This window comes from Uloborus diversus, chromosome 4 (assembly GCF_026930045.1).
Source record: "Uloborus diversus isolate 005 chromosome 4, Udiv.v.3.1, whole genome shotgun sequence".
In the NCBI taxonomy this organism is placed as follows: domain Eukaryota; kingdom Metazoa; phylum Arthropoda; class Arachnida; order Araneae; family Uloboridae; genus Uloborus; species Uloborus diversus.
The window spans coordinates 101,741,582-101,768,594 of NC_072734.1; the positions used below are offsets into that span (position 1 = coordinate 101,741,582).

The 27,013-nt window shown below is 32.6% G+C and overlaps 1 protein-coding gene across 1 annotated transcript in view; it reads right to left on the reverse strand.

Moving 5' to 3' along the window:
* Positions 1–7,265: 7,265 nt before the first annotated feature.
* Positions 7,266–27,013, reverse strand: part of LOC129220003 (WD repeat domain phosphoinositide-interacting protein 3-like) — a 36,896-nt gene continuing 17,148 nt past the window's right edge. Inside the window, exons 7-10 of the mRNA XM_054854329.1 lie at positions 25,182–25,267; positions 24,903–25,004; positions 14,770–14,891; positions 7,266–12,491 (exon numbers count right to left, since the gene is read on the reverse strand). Of these exons, the coding sequence (XP_054710304.1) occupies positions 12,346–12,491; positions 14,770–14,891; positions 24,903–25,004; positions 25,182–25,267 (456 nt within the window). The 3' untranslated portion in view covers positions 7,266–12,345. The remainder of the gene's footprint in view (positions 12,492–14,769; positions 14,892–24,902; positions 25,005–25,181; positions 25,268–27,013) is intronic.

The following is a 27,013-nucleotide window of genomic DNA, read 5'->3' on the forward strand; positions in this document are numbered from 1 at the left end:
CTCTTTGGTTCAAGCTAACTACACTTGCTGTCTCGTCAACAGGTACTTGCACTCCTAGTTCTTTTGTTTTACCACTTAACTCTTGAAATGACTTTGATAGTCACTCAGGCAATTGTCGGCAGACCAGTAATAGAACATCTTAGTCATTGTTGATTATTTTATCAGAAACTTTCATCTGTATAGCAAAGATTTTTATTTATGTTTTTATTTATTTATACAGAAAGTAAGCAGCTTCACACATACATAGAGGTCTGCGTACAAAGTGCCTTGCCTCCGGACACACACAGGAAAGATTTACAACAAAAGAGAAGGAATCATCACCCAATGAAATGCACGACCTGTGGCTTAGAAGTATACCGATGCGATTTCTCCAGATTGTTTGCTGTTGTGATTCAATGTGTGGGGTCGGTCTAGAAATTCTTTTCCAGACCACACTCATCGTGAGAAAAACATGTAACGCGAGTGTTTTATATCTGTCACCAGTATGGGAGCTGGATAAGTATAAGACCACACGTAAATACGGTTTTTGCTCCCCTTTTCTGAGAAATGTTCGAAATTAGATCTTCAGAATAGCTGAATTCTATCCGAAGCTGGACATTTGTTGTGCACATAAACTTTCTCCGTTTGGTGTGATATGATGTCTGTGACACTATAGGGAACATTTTTCAGCCATCTTGTCAACGCGGTTGAAAACCACAGACAGCAGGAGGAAAAGATCTTAACGCATTTTGTAAACAGGGGTGAATTCCCCGCCAAACGAATCCCCGTATATAAGAGAAAGTAAAGAGGTCAACTGGGGGAGACTCTTGTGATGCAAAGGGCAGATGAGTCGCGGAGTGTGGCTCTCGCAGTTCAAAATATCTTTGTAACATTAAATAAATCTGTAATTTGTAATATAGCTGTACATATTGATATGTTGATTAAACGTCTCTAAAAGACCATGCAATCTCTTGTCGTCTTTACACAAGAGGTGGAAACGGTACAGCTTAAAATGGTGTCAGAAGTGGGATGCTAAAGATAACCCTGAACTGACTCTTTGCTCATAAAGAAAACGAGGGGAAAAGAAAAGTCGATGCTTTCTCCCGCTCCTCGAAGAATTCCCGAACAGCTATTTGAAGCGGGGTTTGTTTCCGTTCTTCCGAAAAGGGGGCTTTTCGTTTTCGTCTGCTTGCAACGCGGAGAAAAAGAGAAATGACGAACGAAACTGAAACTTTCGCGTCTCTTAAAGATTTGCTGTTCGCTTTGTGAGTGGTCAACCTGACCACAAGATTGTGAGATCACCCTGATCTTAGGATTGCAGCGTTGGAAACGGTCAAACTGACCGAAGGTTTCTGAGTTCTCCAGGATCTCGCTGTTTGCGCTGGAAGGGTCAAACTGACCATATGCTGAAGAGATCACCTTGATCTGTGCAACGTTGGAAACGGTCAAACTGGCCGCAAGTTGCTGTAGCGGAATCCAGTCACGGAGGCTTGTGTTCGCGCTGAAGAGAGGGTCAACCGGACCTGTTTAAGAGCAGAAACGCCGTCAACGTTCTGCTTTTGTGATCATATTGATCAACCGATAAATGGTCAAACTGACCATACTGTGAAAAGGTCAAGCTGACCTTCAAAAGTGTGTGTGTGTGTGTTAGTGGGCAAATCTTGCCGAAGAAAATCTATTGTGCACGTGCCAATTGTGGATTACGAAAAGAAGAAAAGCGCGCAGGAAAATCTGGGGTATGTACCTTTGCTTTTTCTTGAGTTGTCATTGACTTGTTGCTATATTAAGTTCTAAGGTTTGGAATTAGCTTAATTCTAATTAGTTAAATGTATGACAGTGCAAATCTTGTACGGGAAAATTGTGTACATTTTAAGTCATTTAAAAGTTAACTGTAAGAACTCAAGTACGAGTACATTAACTTTCTTTGCTTTCTAATTAGCTAATTAAGTAATTTCTTGTTGTAATTTTTGTATTCCTTGAAATGGCGTTCCTCGGAAAGGGAAAGAAGCGGGATTTGATAATCCTGGCGGAAAATTTAGGGGTAACCGTTAACTCAGAAATGAAAATTGTAGAACTTAAAAAGGCAATTACAATTTCCGACGATTACGAAGAGGAATTTGTTAGGACTCTCTTCGAAAACATAATTTCTACTAGGAAATTAGAGGAGGAAAGGGCTGAACAGGAGAAACAAAGAGAACTCGAATTAAAAGAAAATGAAATACAAAGAAAACACGAACTGGAAATAATAAAATTAAAATGTGAAAACCCTTCTATTTTTGAAAATAATAATGGAGTACCTCCATCATCTATCGTGTCGCGCTTAAACATTAGGAAACTAATTCCTGAATTTGATGCGAAACAATCGGACATCAGCCTATATCTGGTGATTTTTGAGAGACAAGCAAAGAGAGCTGAAATTCCCTAGGAAAATTGGGTCGCTCATTTGCTTAGCTTGTTGCCACTGGATATAGTGCAGCTGATCGCCAGGGAACCCGAAGAAGTAGCATCGGATTACCATCATGTAAAACAAGTAAAAAGATATAAATTAAGTTCAGAAGTCTTTCGACAAAAGTTCACTCAACATCAAAAGAAACCCGAGAATTCCTGGAAAGATTTTACTTTTGAAATCACAAATTATTTAAATGAATGGTTAGCGGGGCTGGAGATAGAAAGTTTTGACCAATTGAAAGAGCTCATGGTAGTGGATCAGTTAAAAAAACGTGCCGGTCCAGAAATGAAAAGTCATTTTCTAGACGACTGGACTAGTTACAAATCATCCGCCAAACTTTCAGAACAATTTGATAATTACGACGAAGCCCGAAAACATAATTCAAAATCTGAGGAAAATTCTAAGAGAAATTTTAAATTTTCTGCGGAGGGTACTGGTTTTAAAGAAACAGGAAATAAGACGGGAGAATTAAATCGGACATCTAAGTCGGCAAATTCTTCTAACGTGCAAATTCGGAAAGATTTCGAAAAACGCGCGGCTCCACGGTGTTACTACTGCCATGAGGTAGGTCACATTAAGCCTGCCTGTCCAAAACTGGGAAAGGGAGCCGGAGTGGAGTCTGTCAATTGTATCTATTCTGAAATAGAAACTATAAATTTTATAGAGACGACAGAACTCACAGAGGGCTTGATTTCTTACACCGAGGGTACCGTGGATGGGAATCCGATATATTTATATCGGGATACAGGATCGACCATTGATTTAGTCAACGCTAAATATGTAAAACAATCGAGTTGGTGCGATCAAAAGGTAAGGATAAGGCAACCATTAAGTCTGGATTTAGTAACATTACCGTTAGCTCAAATCGAAATTTCAGGACCTTTCGGTACAGTGAAAACAAAAGCCGCAGTTTGCGGAGATGTGTTTGATCGAAATCGGTACCTGTTGGGAAATCGGACGGCCGCGTTGATCAAAGAAAGGACCGGCTATGAATTTTCCCTGGTAGATTCGATGAGCGGGAGCCCCCCGGGTTCTGATATGAATTTCTCACTGACCAGATATGGGAATGGGGCAGTAGTTGATATAAATTCAGATCGGAAGGATATCCTTGATGACAAGAAAAAAACTGGTCTTTATGTTGAGGGGTAGGTTTTGGTTTCCGGAACAGAGGAAAACTCCTCGCAAGTGGTCCTTTTTGATAATAATAGAAATGAGTTGACCGCAGCTCGCAACAGGGGTTCAAATCGTGATCTGAAAATTAGAAAGAGGGACGGCTCCGAAGCCGAAAATACGAATCAAACAGATTCATTCGATAACGTAATGCCGTGCAATCCTCAGGAAAACATTCCATTAAAATGTACGCATTTTATTGAATTAGGAAAGGAAATTGTGCCGGTTCTCGTTACAGAATTAGTAAATGATTTAATTAAGAGTTTTGGAAATTCGGTAGTACTTTGTTCGGATAATACAGAGGCATCTTCGAGCATAGGGAAGTTTCTTTATAGGATCCCGAAAGCAAAACTAACTGCTATCAGCACGTCCAAGTGTCGAGTTTCTCCGGGGCGAGAAAGAGGGAACGCAGTAGCTCTGCAAGTAAAAGATAATCGCTTCTTCGTTTTTCGGAATCCCCTTACGCGGGCTCAACTTAGAATACTTCTCAAGTTACTGTGTTTTGCGCATTATACGAAGTGTCGCGAGCGGGAAGGATTCCTTTTGGAACGAAAGAAACGAGTGACCTAGTTTGTTTTGCTAACTTGGGGGAAAGACTAGGATATGTCAGGATGTCGGGAAAATATGCTGAATATTTTTGTTAAATGTTGTTAATCTTAATTATAACCAATTATATAATTTTAAATTTCATTGCATGGTTTGGTTAATTGTGTGTACTCGTACTGCGTTCTAATGAATAGCACGTTAACAATGTTCATGAATAATTAAAGTAGTTGGATGTGCTTACTTTTAATTATGTTATTTATGAACGCGTTATTTTTATGATTAATTTTGTTGTTGTTTTTTTTTTGTAATTCATATATGATTTTTCTATTTTAATTATATGACCCTTACAAGTTTCGCACTGTGTTTACATTGTAGAAGTAAATTTGTAAAGTAGTTTATTTGTTTTAAAATGGAAATTGAGTTATTGAGTCAATTACAACTCCAGAATTAGCATAGTACTGCCTATAGAAGTGCTATTTTTGTAATCAACTGTACTTGAGTGTCATCACCAGAAAAATGAAACTTTTCTCTTAATCGAAAAGTTCTTCTAAGGGGGAAGGAGCTATACCGATGCGATTTCTCCAGATTGTTTGCTGTTGTGATTCAATGTGTGGGGTCGGTCTAGAAATTCTTTTCCAGACCACACTCATCGTGAGAAAAACATGTAACGCGAGGTGTTTTATATCTGTCACCAGTATGGGAGCTGGATAAGTATAAGACCACACGTAAATACGGTTTTTGCTCCCCTTTTCTGAGAAATGTTCGAAATTAGATCTTCAGAATAGCTGAATTCTATCCGAAGCTGGACATTTGTTGTGCACATAAACTTTCTCCGCTTGGTGTGATATGATGTCTGTGACACTATAGGGAACATTTTTCAGCCATCTTGTCAACGCGGTTGAAAACCACAGACAGCAGGAGGAAAAGATCTTAACGCATTTTGTAAACAGGGGTGCATTCCCCGCCAAACGAATCCCCAAACGAATCCCCGTATATAAGAGAAAGTAAAGAGGGTCAACTGGGGGAGACTCTTGTGATGCAAAGGGCAGATGAGTCGCGGAGTGTGGCTCTCGCAGGTTCAAAATATCTTTGTAACATTAAATAAATCTGTAATTTGTAATATAGCTGTACATATTGATATGTTGATTAAACGTCTCTAAAAGACCATGCAATCTCTTGTCGTCTTTACACAAGAGGTGGAAACGGTACAGAAGGAGAAGCTTTCTAGCACTGAGCCACGGAGGCCTCCCTTAATACTTAACTCGGTTTCAAAACACTTCAAAGCACAGCCAATAACCAATAACATTTTTTTTATGATCCTTACTTTTTGATAAATTACACAAGTTTTTCTTCTGACTGCAAACTTTTTATCCACTACCATGGCTTGAAATTATTTCAGAATATCATGTAATTCTATTCTATAGTAAAAAAATTTAATAGTTTCAAAAGAATCTACAAAGAAATAACAAAAATATCCTAACTTGCAATCATTAAGCCTGTTTTACTCGCTAACTTTAAATTCCTAAAAAACAAAAAGGGTGGAAGACTTTTTCACAGAATATTATGGCAAGGTAGTCTCAATTTTTGATACCATGGGGAACGTGGGGGGGGAGAGAGGAAAATACTACAAAATAAAAAAAGAATCTTGGATCAACCCTAATGGGTGCAGCATGCAGTGGTATAGCCAAGAGAGGGGGTCCGAACCCTCTCCGAAATGACTAAGTGTAAATATATGATTGAAGAAAAAAATGCCTTGTGTTGAAAACAAGCATTTTACTCAAAAGCTCGCACTTACTTAAAAAAATGTAACAAGAAAAAATATGCATATATATTTCTCTTGTACAATATATAACATACGAAAAAAATTTTGAAAGGAAAATTAATAAAGTAAAATGAACTATACGGCAGGGGAAGGGGGACGAAATGAGGGGGCGCTGTAAGATGAAGAGCTTTATTGCAATGATTCTCAATTCTTCCCCTAATGTGCAAAAATTTTCCTCTCTGCAGTTTCCAAAACATTGGTGTCCCTTGTATCATTGAAGTATAGATGCTGATTCTGAGAATATAACAGTTTAGAATCTAACAAAAGGCACTTCTCCTTTGTCTCGTTCCCTCCAAAATTCTTGGAATTTTGTACCTGTGTGGGCTTCCAGGGGAAGTGGGGAATCTATTTTGATTTAAATTTTGCTGCTTGTTTTAAATTCAAATGCATTCAGGATAAATTATTACTTGTCATTAATAACAGTTAAATAAAACTTTCATGTGTAACATCTATTTTGCTTATTTTTAAGATCTCCATATCAAATTATCTAATTTCCTTAGTCGCCCCCCCCCCCCCCCAAAAAAAAAAACTTCCAGACTACACCACTGATTGGACCTCCTCCGAAATGAAATCCTGGCTACGCCACTGGCAGCATGCGCTCTATAATAGAAAAACAGATATATCAAAAGACAATGAAACTTGGGTGGTCATTCAGTTAAGTTCAGTGTATATATTTATTATGAATCCTTTGTTTAGTAGGAGATGCATTATGATTTTAAAATTTTTATCCAAAGTTTTCTTTTTTTTTACACTACGAAAATATTAAAGTACTTTATGTTAAAAAGCATTCATTTTCTCTCAAAAAATATTACTACAAATTTGTCTTTGTTTGGTTTTTGTACATTTATTTACTTTTTTTGTTAATATTCAGTTAAGCATAACAAAAGGTACAAATTTGTGCCTGTTATGTGCCTATAACTTGTGATTCTCACTAACATTTTCTCTGCTAAAATATTGCTTACATATTTATGTAATTTTTGTAATTGTGGAGTTATACTGTGGTGAAAACCAAAAGTAAAAGTTGATACTTTCCATCAAGTGTTTCTCTTGGAAAAAATGAAGCACATTTTCTTGAAAGTTACAATTTGAAAATTTACCATGATAGACCCCCCCCCCCCCCCCCCACGCACACACACAGACTTGGTTGGAGCGCCTCCACTGATTTTCAAAACCCCCATGACACTCAGTACTTCATCGGAGGAAAAACCCACCTCCCAGAAAATAAATTGTATTCGTAATAAAGTTGCTCAAGTGTGTAAATCTTAAAAATGAAATAGAAACATTCTGAAACAAAAATAATTAACCAAGAACAATTTTTAATAATCAAAAAATGTTTTCCAACTGTACACATTTTCTTAACAAAATATGTTACATGTATCACAAAATATTTACCATACAAGTATTCTACAATTTTTAAACTAATATAATTACTTTAAACAACACAATGTATTTCATAACATACAATTTTTACAGTGAAATATTTTACTTCACACAAAGAACCTTGTGATATTCTCAACAATCAGCCTTCGGCTTGAATAAATACAACAGCAATTCAAGAACAAATAGTTTGAATTTATACAAATGGCGTCAAATATCAGTTTTTGAATCGATTTTATACCATGAACTCTGTGTGCTAACAAGGAAAATAAATTTAAAAATGCATTGAGTGCTAACAAGGGAAAAAATTTAAAAAATGCACTATAAGAACTGAAAACTCATTCGGACAAATCAACTTCAACAACGCCAGCACCTGATAAAATATTTCAAATGAAGAAAGAAAAATTTATAGTTAGAATTCATTTCTTTTTTCAAAAAAGACAAGTAAAGGTAACAAAGATGGTAGTCATGCAAAGTGTTTATCTAATTTCAGGCTTAACATTGTATAGAAATATTGCTCTCCTAGAACCGGTTTTAAAGCTCATATGCCTGAATTCTAATACTGTGGCATGGTTCATATTCAAATACAGTAAGAATAGATGTGGCCATTTTTTTCACTTAAATACAGTATGGGACCCCAAATCTGGAATGCTCAGGATCGCAACCTTTCCAGATTTCGGAATTTTCTGGATTTTAGATTCTGGTTCAAAAAAAAAGTGAGAACTTTCCTGTCATGCAGTAAATGTCAGGTTTTTCCTGGTTTCACTAATGTTACCGCTAAATTTCTTTAATTTTTTGATCAATCTGAATGAAAGTATACTTCATTATGCTAAAACAAAAGTCGAAGATAATTTGCAACGGCGTTTAACAGGCTGATGTAGTTTTTTATTATGCAATGTGCCGATTGATTCTATAAGTAGATCATATTTTTAATAAAAATAATTTTGCACTTTTGTTCAATAGGCTTTGAATTTGAATTGCAACCTTATGAGAAAAAAAGAATTAATATCAACTTAAAGTGGACATTAAAAGATTGCTGCACAATTACAGCGTAACGCTTATTTACAGCTTATTTATGCATAACAAGTGGCATTGACAAAACGTTAATAAAAAGCTCAACTTAAAGCACTGTGCTTTCAACAAGTAATTTCCGAACATTAACCATTTTAAACTTCTAAGACAAAAGTTTTAAAAAAAATTTAAAAACACATTTTTAATTTAAAAAAATACATATTTGAGATAAAACGTTCTGGCTTTCGGCCTTTTGGATTTTGGAATTCCGAAATTGGGGTCTCATATTGTACATTCAAAAGTATGCAAAATGAGTAAATATTGTTTTTGTAACAAAGTAGCTCATGAATACTCTAAACAAATCAGTTCTTTTTCTTTTCAACATAGCGAAAACAATACAACTTTGTTACATTTTTAAGTTTGCTTAAATGACTAAAAATTCAGCTGAAATATTTTACTCTAAAAATGTGTTTCCAAATTAAAAGGTAATGCTCAATACAAAATGTTTCAGATAAACATCAATATTTAAAATTTATGTCCATTAGTTGAGTGTCAATAAGTTGCCATCTAATTTTGGGCTATGCTAAACCACAGGCTTCACCGCCAAAAAAATGTGGTAAATTATTTTTAAAAACTTCTTACGTCTTTTCTAAACGACTATAATGTTGAATATTTTTTGAGTAACACTTGAAGCAGTAAAATAAATTACTGTGCACATTTTGAGCAAAGATGTGAATTTAAATAAATATGGTACAAATAGCTTCTTGTTAAAACTTACATAAATAATAAAAGAAAATAAAAAATTATTTGTTTCTCAATTTGCTGCTGGTCCCCTAAATACATGAGTTACTTAATTTGTATTGGAAAATGACTGCTGGAGAAAACGTTTTATGTGACAAAAGTTACAGAACAATTGTTCTCTTATTTCTTGAGAAATCTATAAAAAAGGAGCTTTTTAAAGTTTCCCAATATTTTTAATAATATTGTGCATATCTCTATATATACACACAAGGGCTACTTTTCTTCAAGGTCCGAATTGTCATAAAATAAAAACTACTGTGAAAATCTGATGGCACTGCTGGCACATGTGTTCCAGTTTTACCAGTGTATCTATTACACCAGCTCACGGCTGTAACTTTTGAGTGCCCTGTGAGCACATAAACATGTGTTGAATAACAGAATCTCCCAAGAAAAGTGAATTTCATGCAGTATGTGGTCATTTGGTGTCTGCTGGAGGATGCAAAGCAGAAGAAATGCTTTGACAAATAAGTAATCGGCATGGAAAAACTTCCTTGAGTAACACAGCAACATGCAAAAATAGGGTTGAAACTTTAAAGAAGTCATACAAATGCTCATGATGCATTGTGTCTGACAATCACAGTTCAAACTCGACTCATTCTGATTTAAATCTTTTTGCTAGCATGAAAAGTTGGCTCAGGGACATAAGTTTGGCTCAGACCAGGGCTGTAAGACCAGGCAGCTGCCTTCTATGACGAGTTGGGAAAGTTGGTGCCATGCTATGATAAATGTCTCAATTGGAATGGTGACTAGGTAGAAAAGGAACTTTATGACGTCTCAAAATATTTCAAATAAAACAGTTTTCATTTTCACTGTGATTTTCCTTTTCCGACTGATCTGACAATGGAAAATAATATCCCTTCCAGAATACAGCCTTAACATAGATTGACATTTAATTGCTATTTGACATACATGACGGACTACAAAAACGTTACATTGGAGAAAAATAACTTTTCTTCTCTTCCTTTACATCTCTTTCAGAAATTTTTGAATCTCTGAATTTAATTTTAAAAAACAGATACACTATTTTTTTTTTTTTTTTTTTTTTTTGGAAGATTTAAGGTATTACGTGTTTATACACTATTATATGTTTCAGAAGCATGCCAAAAGTCCTCTAATTCTAACAACTTAAGCAATATGAATAAAATACAGTACATTTAAAAATGGTTCACACAACACTTTAGGATAAGAAAGGAATTTAAAACGTTTAACAAATTCAATATACATTTAATCATTAACATAACAAACTCATAAGTTGTCAAGGTAATGTAATAAGATGGTATTTGAAGCTTCTTTCTCAATAATAAAATAATTCAAAAACATTATAAATTAATATATATTTTCAAAAGATCTAAAAAAAAGCAATCTAACATAAAAGTAAACGTACTAAAAAACAAAAATTTTGATTTTTCAGGGTGCTGCCAATTTAAAATCAAGTTTTTACTCCATTATATAACACAGCTTTATAACAGAAATACATTACATTCTGTACACAATAAAATTCAGTCTATTATTTTTACTTTGAAACTTGTTTTACTATGTGTAAAACAGAATCTATAAATTAATGGAAGAAATTAAAATAAGTTCTCTTAATTGCCCTGAATTTTTCATTTTCCTCCACATATAAGAACACTGATAAACATGATACAGGTTTTCAAACTCTCATAAAATGTCAACATTCTTTTTCAAAATAGCTCAGTTGAAAACAACATGCTTTAACACAGATAGGCATTATGTAAATTTACATTTCTTACAGTTGAGTTATGCCTATTCATATGCAAAGGAAAATGGCATAATTGAGGAACTTTTAAAGTGTCACATAAATAAATAAAAACTCAACTCAACTTTAACTTCAATTTTTTTTTTTTTTTTTTTTTTTTTTTTTGAGAAATAAATTTTAAAATTCCTTATTTCACAAAAAAATTGCAGTTTTTTGAATGAAATATTCTGAATACTAGATAATTAAAATAAATTGATTACCATCTGTACATATGCATTTAAGAAATTATATTTCATGACATTTCATTTTCTTTCATTCTTAAAACATTGCAGATTTTAAGTTGAGAACAAAAACCAAATAAAATACACACACACATAATATTCATTGAACAATAGTATGCAGTGCAGGTTGATACAAAACAACAAAGCACTATAGAAGTTAAAATATTACTAATATGTAAATCAAGATTAGGGATGCATCAATAAGCAAATTGGCAGATTACCAACCAATTGGCAGAAGATAATCAGCTGATTACTGGTTAATCAGCAGCTAAATAAACTAGTAGGATCAAATTTTAAAAATAACGTTGTTTCAATCATCTATTTTTGTTTTTAAAAAAAATCAAAGCATGTTTTAAAAAATTAAACATAGTAAACAACAATAAAAAAAATTGTTGAATGAAAAAGGAGCAATTTTTAAAACAAGTTACAAAATGTATGTGGCACCTATGAACAGTCAACATAATTACTAAGGAAAAATAAACTTCTTTTTTTGTTCCAACAGAGGTTGGGAACCCATGGAGGGGGGGGGGGGGACCCAACTTATGGGGAGAACCCATAAGTTTGGAAGAATGTGTGGGAAACTGAGACAGACATGCATATTACGATCTCACATCACCTGCTTTTCTTTTTAAACAGAAGAAAAATCGCATTTACTTGTTTATAAATTTATTCAGCATAATTGCTCGCTCTAAGCATACTGAAAAGAATTTCAATCAAAAAATATTTTCCCCCCAATTAATATGCAAATATTAACTGATCATGAATAATTGGCAATGTAGTTGATTATGGTTACCAATTACTTCTGATTATTTGGAGCATCCCTAGTCAGGATTTAAGAAATCTTAACTATTTTAAAATAGTGTAAAACTAAAAATAGCTCTAGGTAATATATATGTAAAAGGCCTCGACAAAATATAAAAAAAAATTTCATATGGCTCAATAGATTTCCTTTCATGTGATGCACAAAAACCATAGTTTAAATGATGTGAAATTTTTGATGCAATTTTTAACATAAATATTCCAAAAGCAAACAAGAAAGAAAGAACATAATGCATTACATATTTTACAAGGTGCATATCAAAAGCCAAATCAACATCCAAATCCCGAAAATATGACCACTTTCTTTTGCAAAATGAAAAGGCACAATGTACTTTTATGTCAATGGGATGAAAGAAACAGGAATATAATTTACTTAAAGACCAAGTCTGTTTTGTCCATAGAGATCCATGATGGAAGTGTGGTCATCCCCAAGCTCAAGAAACTGTGCATAGATGTCTCGGCTGCAATCTCCTTTGGCATTGAAGAGGAATTTGTAATAGCTACCATCGGCACATATTGCTAAAAGTTATATTGAAAAGACATTTAAAAAAATTGGAAGAGCATTAAAGTATAAATTGGTCATGGCAGTATTTAAGGGATGGGTTTTTAGGGTTCAAACTCTCTCCAAAATTTTTCAAAAGTATTCAAAATTATATTTTATTCTACTTTTATGCTGAAAAACTTATTTTTACTGAATTATTTTTCATTTATTTATTTTTTTCAATTTCATTTAATAAATGAAATCATTAATTTTGACAAATTGTATAAATTCATTGCTTTATCTCGAGCATTTATTTTTATTGTTGTTACGAAAATCATTTCGTACAAAACAATACAGTGTATTCGTTCCAATTTTGAATACCTGAGAACAATAACATCAAAGTTCTTTAAATTTAAAAGAGTCAAATGCTATACTTAACACATTTAGAAAGTCTCAAAAAATATGAATTTAAGAAGTATTGCTTCAAATATGCGTGTATGAGTACACACATCTATTTTTTTGAGTTAATTAAAAAGACATTCAATATTTTTAACAAGGCTGAAGTTATGTAATGTAGACATTAAATTTTTTTTTCTTCGTTGTATAGATATGTCACCTTTTACATTTACTCATCTCGAATCCTGTAAAGTAGCCTTCAGTAATTTAAATAACGTATTACAATAAAAATCTGTACAATATACGAATGAAAACAAATTTTAATAGTCAGATACATTTCATGAAAAATCGTGTTGGTAAAACCTTCCCCAAAACAAAAGTCTATTCACGTTGACAGAGATGCAGATATTATGATTATGACTGTTTAATACAATGCAGTCTTGATTCAAATCTTGTACAGAGCAATAGAATTCAAGCGATTGATTGATAAAAGGTATAATGCTCATCAAAGTATGAAAGCTTAACTGCATTGTCAAGATGAGTGCAATTCCTCTCATAATAATTAAAGTTAAGTCTAGTTAGTGTAAGGTTCAAAAAAAAAAATTCACAACAAAAAAAAATTGCAAAAAAATAAGCAACTATAAGGAAATATAAACAAAAATGACATTAAAATATGAAATATCTTTAAAAAATACTAGAAGTGAAGGAGCATGTCTCAAATTATTATTTTTTGGCTAGTTTTGAGGTTTTTCTTTTGTCTGAAATGTAAAATAGTTAAAATTAACTTTTTAGAATGCGTAAAATGAATTAGATGATCCATGCAATCAAATATATTTATTGTTACAACATTTAGAGACTATTCCAGATTGATGAACCCAGTCCCCCTAAGTAAGTGTAAAACTTCAGTCTCTGGATTCCATAACAAGCTGGTAAACATTAGCTAATAGTTATGCTTAAGCTTTGGCTAAGAAAGGTAACTTACAGCTAAATGTTCATCAATGTTACTCACCAAGAAATTAACTTTACATTTTAAAGAAAAATGAAAAAAATCCACATTTTCAATTTCTGCAATTTCTCTGACTTTTTGTAGAACATGTGTAATTTCTAATGAAGTCGATGCTTCAAATAAAAAGGGTTAAATTTCTTTTGTAGGCACGAATGTTGAATATTTTTGAACTGTTTAAAAAGAATTTGAAAATAATCGAATCTAAAATTTTTTATACACATCCAAGTTAAAGTTCTTCCTCAGTAAGTTTGTCCAAAGCAATACAGTTTATTATTAGAGGATGATTTAGGTGGGACTGGGGTGGGGAATCGCCACACTGATATCTTTCTCAATTAAAAAACAATTAAATAAGGGACCACGAAAAAAATTAAAAAATAAATAAACAACAACAAAAAAAAACTTTAGTACATGTAATATTTATCCATATAATTTCTCACTAAAAATTTTCATTTAGAAAAATTGCTGACACTTTATTAATATAAAACAAACTTCTGCTGATATCACTGAGATACATTAGGTTAAATTCAGCTGGATACAAATTTAGTTCTACAGCTGTTAACTCATAATTAAATTTTGAAACAGTCATATTTTCACTAATTTCTTTAACATTAATTATATTTTTGGGTTGTGAGTATGTGAGTGTGTATAAATGCAACATCACAACATTTTTGTACAACAATTTTAGTAAATACATAAAACAAAGATAAAATCCTAACATAATATATATTTATATTAATCAAATGGTAAATTTGGTTTCTGCACACAAGGAGAGTGCGAAACTTCACAAGAATTTGGATTTTGTAATTGGCTTAAGTTTTTCCAAATTAGCAATTTAAAAACTATATCAAATATCTATAAAACATAATAGCAGAGTAAGAAATTTAAAGTTAAAAAGATTATTAGCTTGTTCTTACCAATCACAGAATTTGGTTCAGTTCCAAAAGCACAGATACAGTGTGATCCCCCAGGCACTTGAAACCGAGAAAAACTCCATACTGAGCTAAAGTATTTAGGTAGAAAAGAAGCAGATGCTAAGCTAAAAAGTAAATGTAAAATGATTAAAACTCAAGTTATGTTTCAAAAACACATACCTAAACAGGAAACAAATATTCTTAAAACAAGAACAAAGTTTTCAATATTACAAATGGTGGAAGTTCTCATGACAAAATTGAATTTTTAAGCATTTTTGAAGCTACAGGTTTATTAAATTTTGCAGCAACTAATTATTCTCAATTTGACGTTAAAGATATCATCTTTCTTTCTGTTATTCTATCACATTAACAGGTGAACTTCTAAGATTTTACGCTAATACCTCTTTCTATTTTTTTTTATTATTATTATTATTATTATTATTATTATTTTTAAATAAAAATTTCTTACTTATGAACACTTTAAAACAAAATAACCCCTTCAGCACTAGAGATGTACATGTGGTATGTCAAGTTAAATAAATAACAGAACTGAACTTACTAAAATACAACTGCTATAAAACTCAGAAGCCTGATAATTGCAATATTTTACTAAAGTAATCACTTATACTGTGCCTCATTACATTGCTCATACTGTATTTTTCTTCTGTCTTGCAAAAACTTTCAGGCAGTAGGACTTTGCTTTAAATATGAGATCACTTCAGAAGAAAATAAATTATATTTCTTTATCTTCTCAAGTCAATAAATCAAAAAGGGGACACATTTAATTCTAAATTCACTGCATTTTAAGCATAATTATATGGCTTCTTTTTTCATCAAAAAAATAATAATAATAATAATAATAATAATACAGTAAAGTTGACCACTCTTGTAAACTAACCACTTGTCAAGTTTGATTGCTTTTATCAGGTACAGAATTGATCCTATACCGTAACCCCTATAAATTGTTTTATCTATGTTGATCACAAAATACTGCAATGCAAGGGGTCAATTTACTCCAGGTTTCATTGTGTGTACTCTAAAGTCCTTTATTATATTTTTTTTAAAAAAAGGTAAGATAATTTTCTTTTAATGTTTTTATTTAAAAGCTTGTCCTTATTTAAGAATAAATTATATTTATTATCTAAGCATACAACGCTTACTTGAATCACTACTTTTAGTGACTTCGGTTACATTGCATTTTTAGATGTATTGTACTTTTTTGCTACCTCCTGTCTTGCACAATATTACCAAGGGGCTACAGTATTTCCTTTTCAAATGACTATTTTCACATTTTATATACAGTAGAACGTCAATTGTTCGAATCTCTTGGGAAGAGAAAAAATTCAAGATGTCAAGTTTTCGAGTATCAAGGTTTTGAAAAATTATTTTCCCAATAACGCAAACATATGTTACATGTATTTATTTATGAATACCTCATCTCTCGATGATTAAGCCAATCATCATAGGATTTGTGCTTAAGACAATCGTGACTTACGTACTAAGTGTCCCTTTTACGAAAAAAAATCAATATTGAGGCATTGAAAAGGCAAATACTGAAATGGCAAAAAGCCTCTACCATTGAAATAAACATATTATTATTTTTCTCCTGTTACATTGAATGTTAGTTGATACATTTTGTCTCTAAATATTTACTTCTTTTAAAAGTGTCCATAACTGTTTTAGAAAGCATTATCGACCCATGACCATCATGTCTGTCTTATTAGAGATAGGAGTACCTGCTAGTGTAAATACAGTATTTATTTGTATTCTTATCACAGGCAGCTACTAGCAATTACGAGACTAGAATGAGAGTTCCCCGCAAAAATTCTACCAGTAAGCTTGACCTCAACCTAAGGCTACAGGATAAAAGGTAGGGTGAGATGGAGAAAAGTAACTTTGACCAACTTTAAATCATAAAAAATATTCATATCACTTTCTGGCTAGCAGGTAAATAGTTTTTTGCAGCCTTTCATGGTATTCTTATTTATCTCACTAATTAGTTCAATTATATCCATTATGCTGAACATAATACATAAAAAATATGGGCCACATTGAGTTAATGAATACAAACAGAATTACCATTTTGCCATTAACAGAGTTCCAAATAAATTTTTAGTTTGCCTCTAAATCAGGGCTTGAAAATATCATATTTTCGAAAATATCGAAAATATCCCATATTTTGATATATATTGGATATTTTGATATATATCCAATATTTTCAATCAGTGCAAACTTAAGTCATTAAATAGTAACTACTTCTTCAAATCAATGTTGTTGTTTTTTTTATGTTACTATTATAATGCATCAATTTTAAAATTAATGTTTCTTTCGTAAATTTTCATGTTATATAAAAATTTATATACTTTGAATGGGGCAGTTAAGAATAAGTGATATTTACAAGTCACTTGTAAAATGTGATAATTTAATCTAATAGAAATAAAATATAGCATAACTGATACATTTCTATTAATTTTAATTGAAAAACTTAAGAATTAGCTGCTCTACTCATTTTTCTTTGGTTAACTACTTTTCCGAATTTTATATATTTTAAAAATAAAAAATATGCATTACCGTATATACTCGTGTATAGGTCGATCTCGCATATAAGTCGACCCCCCCTTTTTCAGAGAAAAAATCCAGAAAAAATCTAAAACCCGCGTATAAGTCGACCCCCATACTTTCCAAAAACATCGCGAATTATTTTCAAAGAAATTTCAAAATAATGAACACATTTATTTACAAATAAAATAGGAATTAAATAGGAAAACATTTCTAAAAGCCTTCGAACTCGGATTCCGAGTTGGACGCAAAAAAAAAGTTCATTAAAGTCCGCTTCCGTCATCACCGCGTCATCGTATACATCGGCGGCTGCAGAATCGTCAATGATATCACTGTTGGCTATTGAAAACATTATTGATTCCCATGCAAATTCGTTCTTGCACGTCGGTTGGGTGCGGGCTGACGCGATTGACGTCATCACCAATCGGCGATCGGCACGTGCCGAGTCGACGTGCATAAGACACGTGCATTGATATGGAATGAGGTGGTGTTTGGAATGAGTGAGTGAGGGTGACTATCAAGTTGATAGATGGAGATCGTTTTTGTTTTTAAGCGATTCTGTTTTTATTTTATTTTCCTGTAAATAGTTATGATTAAGTGTTCAAATAAACGACGAGTTTTTAAACATTAGTTTTCCTTTCAAAAACAACTGCTACATGGGCTTAGAACGTTGGGAAAGTTCATTAAAGGAATTTTTTTATGTCAACAGGTTATGGGCCGTGCCCATGTTGCAATATTTCATTTTGAGAGATATATCGGCTTCGGGGGCCATAAGGACTGAAAAATCTTATGAGCTTTTTAAAGTCTGAAGATTTTCAAGTTTAAGTTAGAAATTTTGAACATTGCTTTACAGCCATGGCTTTGCTCCCCGAAGGTTTTGAACTGCTCAGCAAAAAGAACTGGGATAGATGGAAAATAGATGTTAAGGTATTACTTCTCGATAAAGGATGTTGGAAATTTATTGAAGGGAAAGTAGTCGCTTTAGATGAAAAAGCAACTAGTCGTGAGCGTAGCGAATTTCTCCTGTTGCAGGATCGAGCTTACACCACACTTTATTATGCTATAAAGCCTGAGTTCAGACCACTTATTCAAGACACTGCAGATGGCAAAAAAGCATGGGAGATTCTACAAGCTCAGTTTGAACCAAAAACGCGAGCGAGAGTTATACAACTTTTGGATGAATTCTTTAACATCCGTTATAAAGATAACGAAGAAATGGGTCTTTTTATAGCTAGAGTTAAATTAGCTGTGAAGAAATTGTATGACGCGGGCCATAGTTTAGATTCGCTTTTTCAAGGTTTCCAAGTTATTAGGCATCTACCGCCGGAATATACCGGTATAATCCAACTAATTTACCGTTGGAGTGATGAAGATTTTGACATCAACAAGATTGCTGAGGAGCTGGTGAAAGAAGAAAGTAGACTGAAACAGGTAAAAGCCGACAATGAAAAACCTGAGGTGAGTGCTTTCAATATTACTAATAGAAGCAAGAAGACAGGAAAAGTAGTAGAAAACAAAGGAAATGCTAAATTTGTTAAAAATACGAAGGATAGAAAGTTAATAGGACCGTGTCACAGATGTCATCAATACGGACATTTGATCGCGCAATGTAAAAGTAACGTAAATCGTAATAATTTTTCGAACTTCAATGATAAATATTCGATGTTAGTTGAGAGTTACATTTCGACCTCTGAATCAGGAGCTGGTAAAGATTGTAATAGAAATCAGTTTCACTGGATTTTTGATTGTGCGGCAACAACGCATTTTTGTAATAACAAGAACTTAATGAAAAATTTTGAAGAAATTTCCGATGTAAATATGGCTTTGGCAGTGGGAAATGCTAATAGTAAAGTTTTGGGAAGAGGAACTGTGAGATTTGCTGTAAAAATGAACGGGAAAGTTAATTGGATAGAGTTAACTAACGTTTTATACAACCCAAACATGAGAAGAAATTTAATCTCCGGTGCACGTTTAGAAGCAGCCGGTGCACATTTTGTTGGAAGTAAAGGAAAAATTTGCGTGTTCTTTAATAATTGGCGAAAGCTATTTTATGCACGGAGAGAAGAGGGTTTATACTATGTAGAACCGTTTGCGTACGATACTGCAGAAAATAAACAAGTAGAAAGCGGATTCAACGTAAATGCCGGTACTGTTAAACAAACGCAAATTGTAGAAAATAAACAAACGGAAGTCGGATTTAACGTAAATGCTGGAACTGTTAAACAAAATCAACTCTCTAACCTTTGGCATAGGAGATTTTGTCACATAAATTATGATTACATCCGAGATACTAGTAAAAATCAAAGCGTGAATGGTCTTCCAAAAATAGAAAAACCAGACGAAAAATGTGAAGTTTGTATTCTAGCTAAGTCAACTAGAATTTCTTTTAAATCAAATCCTAAGACCTCAAATTCTGCACTACAGTTAGTTTTTATGGACGTTTGTGGTCCTCTACCAACGCCATCAAAAAGTGGGAGTAGATATTTTCTTTCGATAATTGATGATTTTAGTCGTTTCGTGAGTGTTTACACTTTAAAACGAAAAGATGAAGTTTTAAGCAAATTCATCCACTATCATAAGAAAATGGAAAGAATAACGGGAAAGAAACTTGTTAGCATTCGTACAGACAACGGGGGCGAATTTTGCAATGAAGAGTTTGAACGGTATTTAAGTTCTTACGGTATTCAAGCCCAAAGAACAAATGCTTATACGCCAGAGGAAAACGGGATTTGCGAACGTTTCAACAAGACAGCTTTAGACGGGATAAAAGCAATGCTAAAAGACGCGAAAATGAACAATGAATGGTGGGCGGAAGCATTATATTGTTTCACTTTCACTTGGAATCGAATTTGTCATAAAACAACCAAAACTCCTTTTGAAATGTTTTTCGGCAGAAAACCCTCGGTAGTATTCCTAAAAGCTTTCGGAAGTAAAGCTTTCGTTAATGTTCCAAAACAACGGAGAAATAAATTTGAAATGCGTGCAATTGAGGGAATAATGATAGGATATGCGATAAATACCAGAGGATATAGAATTTGGTTAAATAACGAGCAAAAAGTAATTGAAACTTGTAATGTTAAGTTTAATGAAAATAAGAATGCAGTGGAAGAAGTCCTGGACCCAATAGAAAAACCTAAAAAACGAACTCAATACTCGGAATTCCATTATGAGTTAGATGAGGAAGAAAGCGCGCAAAATCGCGATGAAGGTGGAACATCTAGTGAAGATTCAACTGAGAAAGTTTCCGAAGAAAACGGATCTGAATTTGCGAAAAGCGCGTCAGAATTGAATTGGGTTAGAAATGCAGTGCCGAGACCAGACGGGACGCGAAATGACATTTATTATTTCTTAGAGGGAACGAAACAAAGATTTAGATCATGTAATGATATAGAAAAATATTGCAAAAGTAAAAATTTAAAATTCGAAAAACAGCTGTTTGATTTTAGCGGAAAGAATGTTTTTTCAGGAAAGATTAAATTTGCAAATGATACGGAATGCGAAACTGAAAAAAATGAAGCGAACATTGTTGAGGTGAAAATTCCGACAAGTTTCAAGGACGCTATAGAATCAAAAAATGCTCAAGATTGGATCGAATCCATGAACGACGAGTTAAATACGATGAAAGAAAGAAAAGTTTTTGAGTTAGTTGAAAGACCGCCGAACAAAACTATACTAGGAAATAGATGGGTGTACAGCGTAAAAAGGGATGTAAATAATCGAATTTCAAGATTCAAATCGAGATTGGTAATTTTAGGTTGTCAACAAAGGAGAGAAGATTTTGACGCTATTTTTTGCCCAGTAGTCAATTTTTCAATTATTAGACTATTTTTTTGTATTTTGGTTTGTTTTTATAGTTGGAAAAATTGTCAAGTAGACATAAAAAACGCTTATTTATATGCCGAATTAAAGGAAAGTATATATATGCAGCAACCCGTAGGTGTTTGTAAAGATAAAAATAAAGTTTGTCTTCTGAAAAAGTCAATCTACGGACTACATCAAAGCGGAAGAAACTGGTATATAGAAATCGAGAAAGCATTAAAAAATATTAATTTCATTAAAGTAGAATGGTGTAATTGCGTTTTTAAAGGACGAAATACCATCCTATTACTCTACGTAGATGATATCGTAATATTCGGAAAGGAAAACCAGTATATAGATGAAGTCATAAAAAGTCTGCGAAAAATTTTCGATCTGAAAGTCCTCGGAGAAACGAGAAAATTGTTAGGGATCGAATTTTGTCAAGATCATAAAAATTTGTATTTGCATCAACAAAGTTACATAGAAGAAATTTGTGAAAAATTTAAAGAATATAAAATCCCGATAGCTTCTTTACCCATAGTAAAAGGAACTGTTATTTCAAAATTAGATTGCCCAAGTTCGAAGTGTGAAATAGAAGAAATGGAAAGAATTCCCTATCGAAGTTTGCTCGGTAGTTTAGCATTTTTAGCAAACCGCACTCGCCCCGACATAACCTACGCGGTAAATGTTTTATCGCAAGTGCAGGAAAATCCCGGAATCAAACACTGGGAAATACTACTTAAGCTTCTAGGTTACGTTAGGTCTACCAAAGAATATAAGCTGAACTTGTCCAAAGTGCGAAACATTGAAATGAAAAGTTTTTCAGATGCCGACTACGCTGCAAGTAGGGACGACAGAGTTTCATTGGGAGGAATGATAATTTTTATCGACGAAGTTCCTATTGTGTGGAAAACAACGAAGCAAAAATGTGTGAGTCTGTCCTCGATGGAATCTGAATATATCGCACTAGCTGACGCGGCGAAAGAGTCTGTGTGGCTGAAAAATGTACTAGCGGATAAAAATTTGAACTTCAGTCTTGGAGATTGTACTTTATTTTGCGACAACAAATCGGCAATTGATTTCACGAAATCAAGTGTAGAAAATGCGCGAACGAAACATATAGACGTTAGATACCATTTTATTCGCAATTTAGTAAATGATGAAATTTTTAGTTTGAAATTTGTTTCTGGGAAAGAAAATGTTGCAGATTTGTTTACGAAGCCACCTACTAGATTGGAGTTGAAGAAATTTTGTGATAAAGTGTTTGTTTGAATGTGCTTTCTTTTGGAAAGAATGACTTTTCCGGACTTTACGTTTTGACCAGCGAGATGCTGTGTGATTTTTTGAGATTCATTGACTTTGAACTTTTTGACTTTATTTCAAAGTGAACTTATTGAGCTTTAGTTATGCTAAACTTTTTACTTATTAGATTTTCTTCAAATTTCAAATTTTTTTGATTTAATACTGGTGATATTTATGTATTGTGTTTTTGAAATGTTAGTTACATTTGCAATTGATGTTTTTGATGTTGTGAAAGTGATAGTATGTTTGAAGAGTGATTTGCACGGGAAGGGGGCCGATGTTGGCTATTGAAAACATTATTGATTCCCATGCAAATTCGTTCTTGCACGTCGGTTGGGTGCGGGCTGACGCGATTGACGTCATCACCAATCGGCGATCGGCACGTGCCGAGTCGACGTGCATAAGACACGTGCATTGATATGGAATGAGGTGGTGTTTGGAATGAGTGAGTGAGGGTGACTATCAAGTTGATAGATGGAGATCGTTTTTGTTTTTAAGCGATTCTGTTTTTATTTTATTTTCCTGTAAATAGTTATGATTAAGTGTTCAAATAAACGACGAGTTTTTAAACATTAGTTTTCCTTTCAAAAACAACTGCTACATGGGCTTAGAACGTTGGGAAAGTTCATTAAAGGAATTTTTTTATGTCAACAATCACAACCTCAATGATCACAACCAGGAGGCAGAAGTGCGCACGTGCTTTGAAAAGATATGAATAAGCAAGTATGTTGCCACTCTTAAAACAAAGTATAGCAGTTAATTATTTGAATGGCGTGACTGTTGACGATAAGTATTTTCATACGTTTCACGATATTTGTTAATCGCTGATTTGATCCTTAATAAAGAGGAATAAAATTATCTTTATTTATGTGTATTATTTAGGTTTTTTTATTTATAATTTTTGAATAAGTTTACTTTTTCACACGATCAACTTATAAGCAACTACCTGTAACCGCACACCGGAATTTCTCGTAGCTTCCCAGCTCTCGTTGATCGGAAAAAAAATTTCGGAAAATTTGACTCGCGTATAAGTCGACCCCCCTTTCTTTGATCTCATTTTTTGGACAAAATTTCTCGACTTATACGCGAGTATATACGGTAGTCAGTACGCATCCATAAGACATTTTATTTCTTCGGGCCAATTAAAAGTGTTACATTACTAATACTTGTATGAATAGAAAATAAAAAAGGAATATAATATGATTTACATTATATTAATAATACATTAATATGTTACATAAATATAGCATATAACTTTTGATATTTTTAATAATAAAAGAATATTAATATATTTAATTTTTATATTGCAAATGTCGTACTTTGAAAAAATAAATATTGAAAACATCAAAATATCATGATATTTTCAAAATAAATATCTGATATATATCGTGATACATATCATGATGTATATCGACCGATATATATCCGCAAACCCTGCACTAAATAAATAAATTTTAATAAATTAAGTTTGTTTTTAAATAAAACTACTTTTGCCTAGAACAAGAAACTATGTCGGGTGAATTTATTACACTTAAACAGCAGTTCAGAACACTAACTCTATCCCTCATTGCTGTAGCTAAAGCCCACACTTGATTCAAAATTTACAAATTATACTAGGATGGGGATGCAAGTGACATCAATATTTATACAAATTAATAAAAGAGGTTACTGGGAAAATTCAAAATTAAACTGAAATTTCAAAGGGAAAATGGATCAAATTTTGAAAAAATGGGCGTTTAAGGACTTGAAACTAAAAGAGAGACCAGTCCGGAGCCCTGCATGCAGAATTTTAAAATTTACTGAAACAAGCCTTGCTCAGAAATAAATTTCACATACATACCATTGAATAAATTATTGTCATAAAACTATAACAGGTAAGTTAAGCAGGGATGCCCACGAGGGAGGGGTTCATGGTGCAGGCTGGACAATTGAGATTTTATAGAGTGGAAGGGGGGTAGATGGATTTTGATCACATTTTAAGGAGCACTCCATAGCATTTGAGGGGGTACATAATCACTCTTGAGTAGGATGAGCATTTGAGTTAAGATAAAAAAATGTCATTTTCCATCTTTACAAACAATTTTTGGGATTTGGTAAGAATGAATACAAACAAAAAAGCTTTGATCTTTGTCACATGAATATGCAGGCAAAAATGTGATTTTCTATATAATGAACTAGAATGCAGCAGATTTAGATAACATTAATTTCCAGGAATGTTTTTAAATGTTTTACTAATAATAGAGAGCATTCAAAATAATTTTTGTTCCCTACTTCTTGGCACAAATGCAACATTTTCCACATTAAGAGAAAAGTCAATACACTAAATGAGAAATTTATTCATAAGTTTCAATTAAACATTTCACCTCACAAGCACACCGATATTACAGAAATTAGTTGAAAAAAATCTTAAATGTATTTGACATGAAAACAAAAAAAAGTTAATTACAGTTAATAGTTTCTTTTATTATTATTATTACCTGGATTGTTTATTTCTTTTACTGTCTTCAACAGCAAAAATATGAACAGTACCATGATCACTTGAGACACAAATGAGGGATGAATCAAAGTTGAAATTAATACTGGAAAAAGAATAAATAGCAATTATTTTTTATTTATTTTTTATACAAAAAGAAGATTTGTGGAAACAGCTGAAAAAACAGTATGTGTGGCAGAATAATATTTTTAATGTTCCATAAAAATAAGGTTAAAGAATCATGACTGAAAAAAATAATTTCAAGAAAGAATAAATTACTTACCAATAAATATTTGCTTGATTAGCTCCTCTCCTTAATTCATTCAATAAACTTCCAGAAGATGTGTCAAATATTCGAATTAGAGTTCCCTAAGTGAAGAATATTTAATCACTTAATTCACAATAAAGCCACTTTAAAAATACAGTATAATAAGGGGGGAGATGCTTATATATATATATATATATATATAGATAGATAGATAGATAAAACAAAAATCTTCTTTTCAGCTCAGCACCAATTTGTCATACTTTAAAAAACTACAAAAATACATTCAAAAAAAAAAACGTTTTAGAAATCAAATATGTAAATTGTTTCGCTTGAAAGAGGACTTCTAAAAAATGAGCAGCATAAGAATTTCTGCCATTGACAGGACCTAAATGTTGCTAGCTATAATGCGTCAGTATGACCTTCACCTATCAAATTTTTCCCACAGAGCACATATGCAAAGTTCATCAAACAAAAGTCGTAATCCAACTGTGCAGAATACATGCTGACTATGATTACAAAAAACATATCAAGTAACAATTTGAGTTACGTATTGACAAAACCATACTGGCATAACATAAACATACCCAATTTGCCTGCTGAACAATCAGGAGAAGTAAAAAAGTAGGAGAAAGAGGAGCATATGTGAACAATTTTTTTCATTTCTTTATGTTTCAAAAAATATTAGCAAAAATGTCCCATTTTTGAATAACCTTTTCTTCCTGTCATGGAATTCTTTGAGTTTTTTTTTTTTTTTTTTTTTTAATTATTTCTCTACTTTATGGATTTTTATTATTTTTTTAATGTATTCAATTGTTTCAATTAAAAAATATAAATATTTTTCAAGTTGCCGTGAGGTGGGGAAATGTGCCTGGCTGTCCTCAAAATAATTTTTGAGAGAACACTTAAAATAAAACCAAACACTTTTTCGTTTTTACTGTTTCCATGTATTCACTGCGGGGTTATTTTTCAGTATACATTTTATAACTTAAACTTAAACTTTACACTAATTAATATTTTTAAAAATATTGTTTACTTTTAAATGCAAGCGCTCATACTTTATTATTATTAATTCACAAAGCAAAATTATTAATTTTCATTTTCTTTTTCCATTTTATAGTATGCATAATATGTTGCAACTGGTCTCATATGTCAATAGTGTCACCACATCATGCTTTTTTACTGGCGTCTTAAAATTGCATTATTGTTTTTATTTAAAAACTTCTAGGTAAAGTGACTGTTAATATTAATAATCATAATAAAGTTCCTGAAAAAGGTATCAATTGGTCACTGGCTACTATATAAAAATTTGAATTTTTCAGCTCTGCTGCATCCTACCATGAGCAGTTTCTTGACAGACAAGTGATTTCTACCACACACAACTGTGCAAGGACAATATCACTACAATTTAAGCAGAACTTTCTCTATTTCTGCAAAAAAATGTGAAGTAAAATAACAAAAATTTTGCGAAACTAAGAACAAAGTAAAAAACTTTAGGAGTTTTAGGACATTAAAAGTAATTGAATGTAAGGAGAATTAGAACAATTTGCTGTGCTAAGCTCTAAATTTGTTTCTGCAGTCGAATTTAAACTGTGAAATCGTCGCTAAAATTGTGTGCCTCCACGAATTTCACTTAGACACAACTTTTTCAGACTTTTTTTACAAATATTTCCCACCATAATTGACCATAAAACATTGTCTTTAGGTGAAATATGTAACAAAGAACCACCTGGTGAGCGTTACTCTATTTTGATAAAAAATGCAGATGCGACTTTTGTGCTTAGCACGGCAGAACTCTAACCTCTGCTTTAAATATTACTTTAATCTTCATTTTATCGTATCCAGTGAGA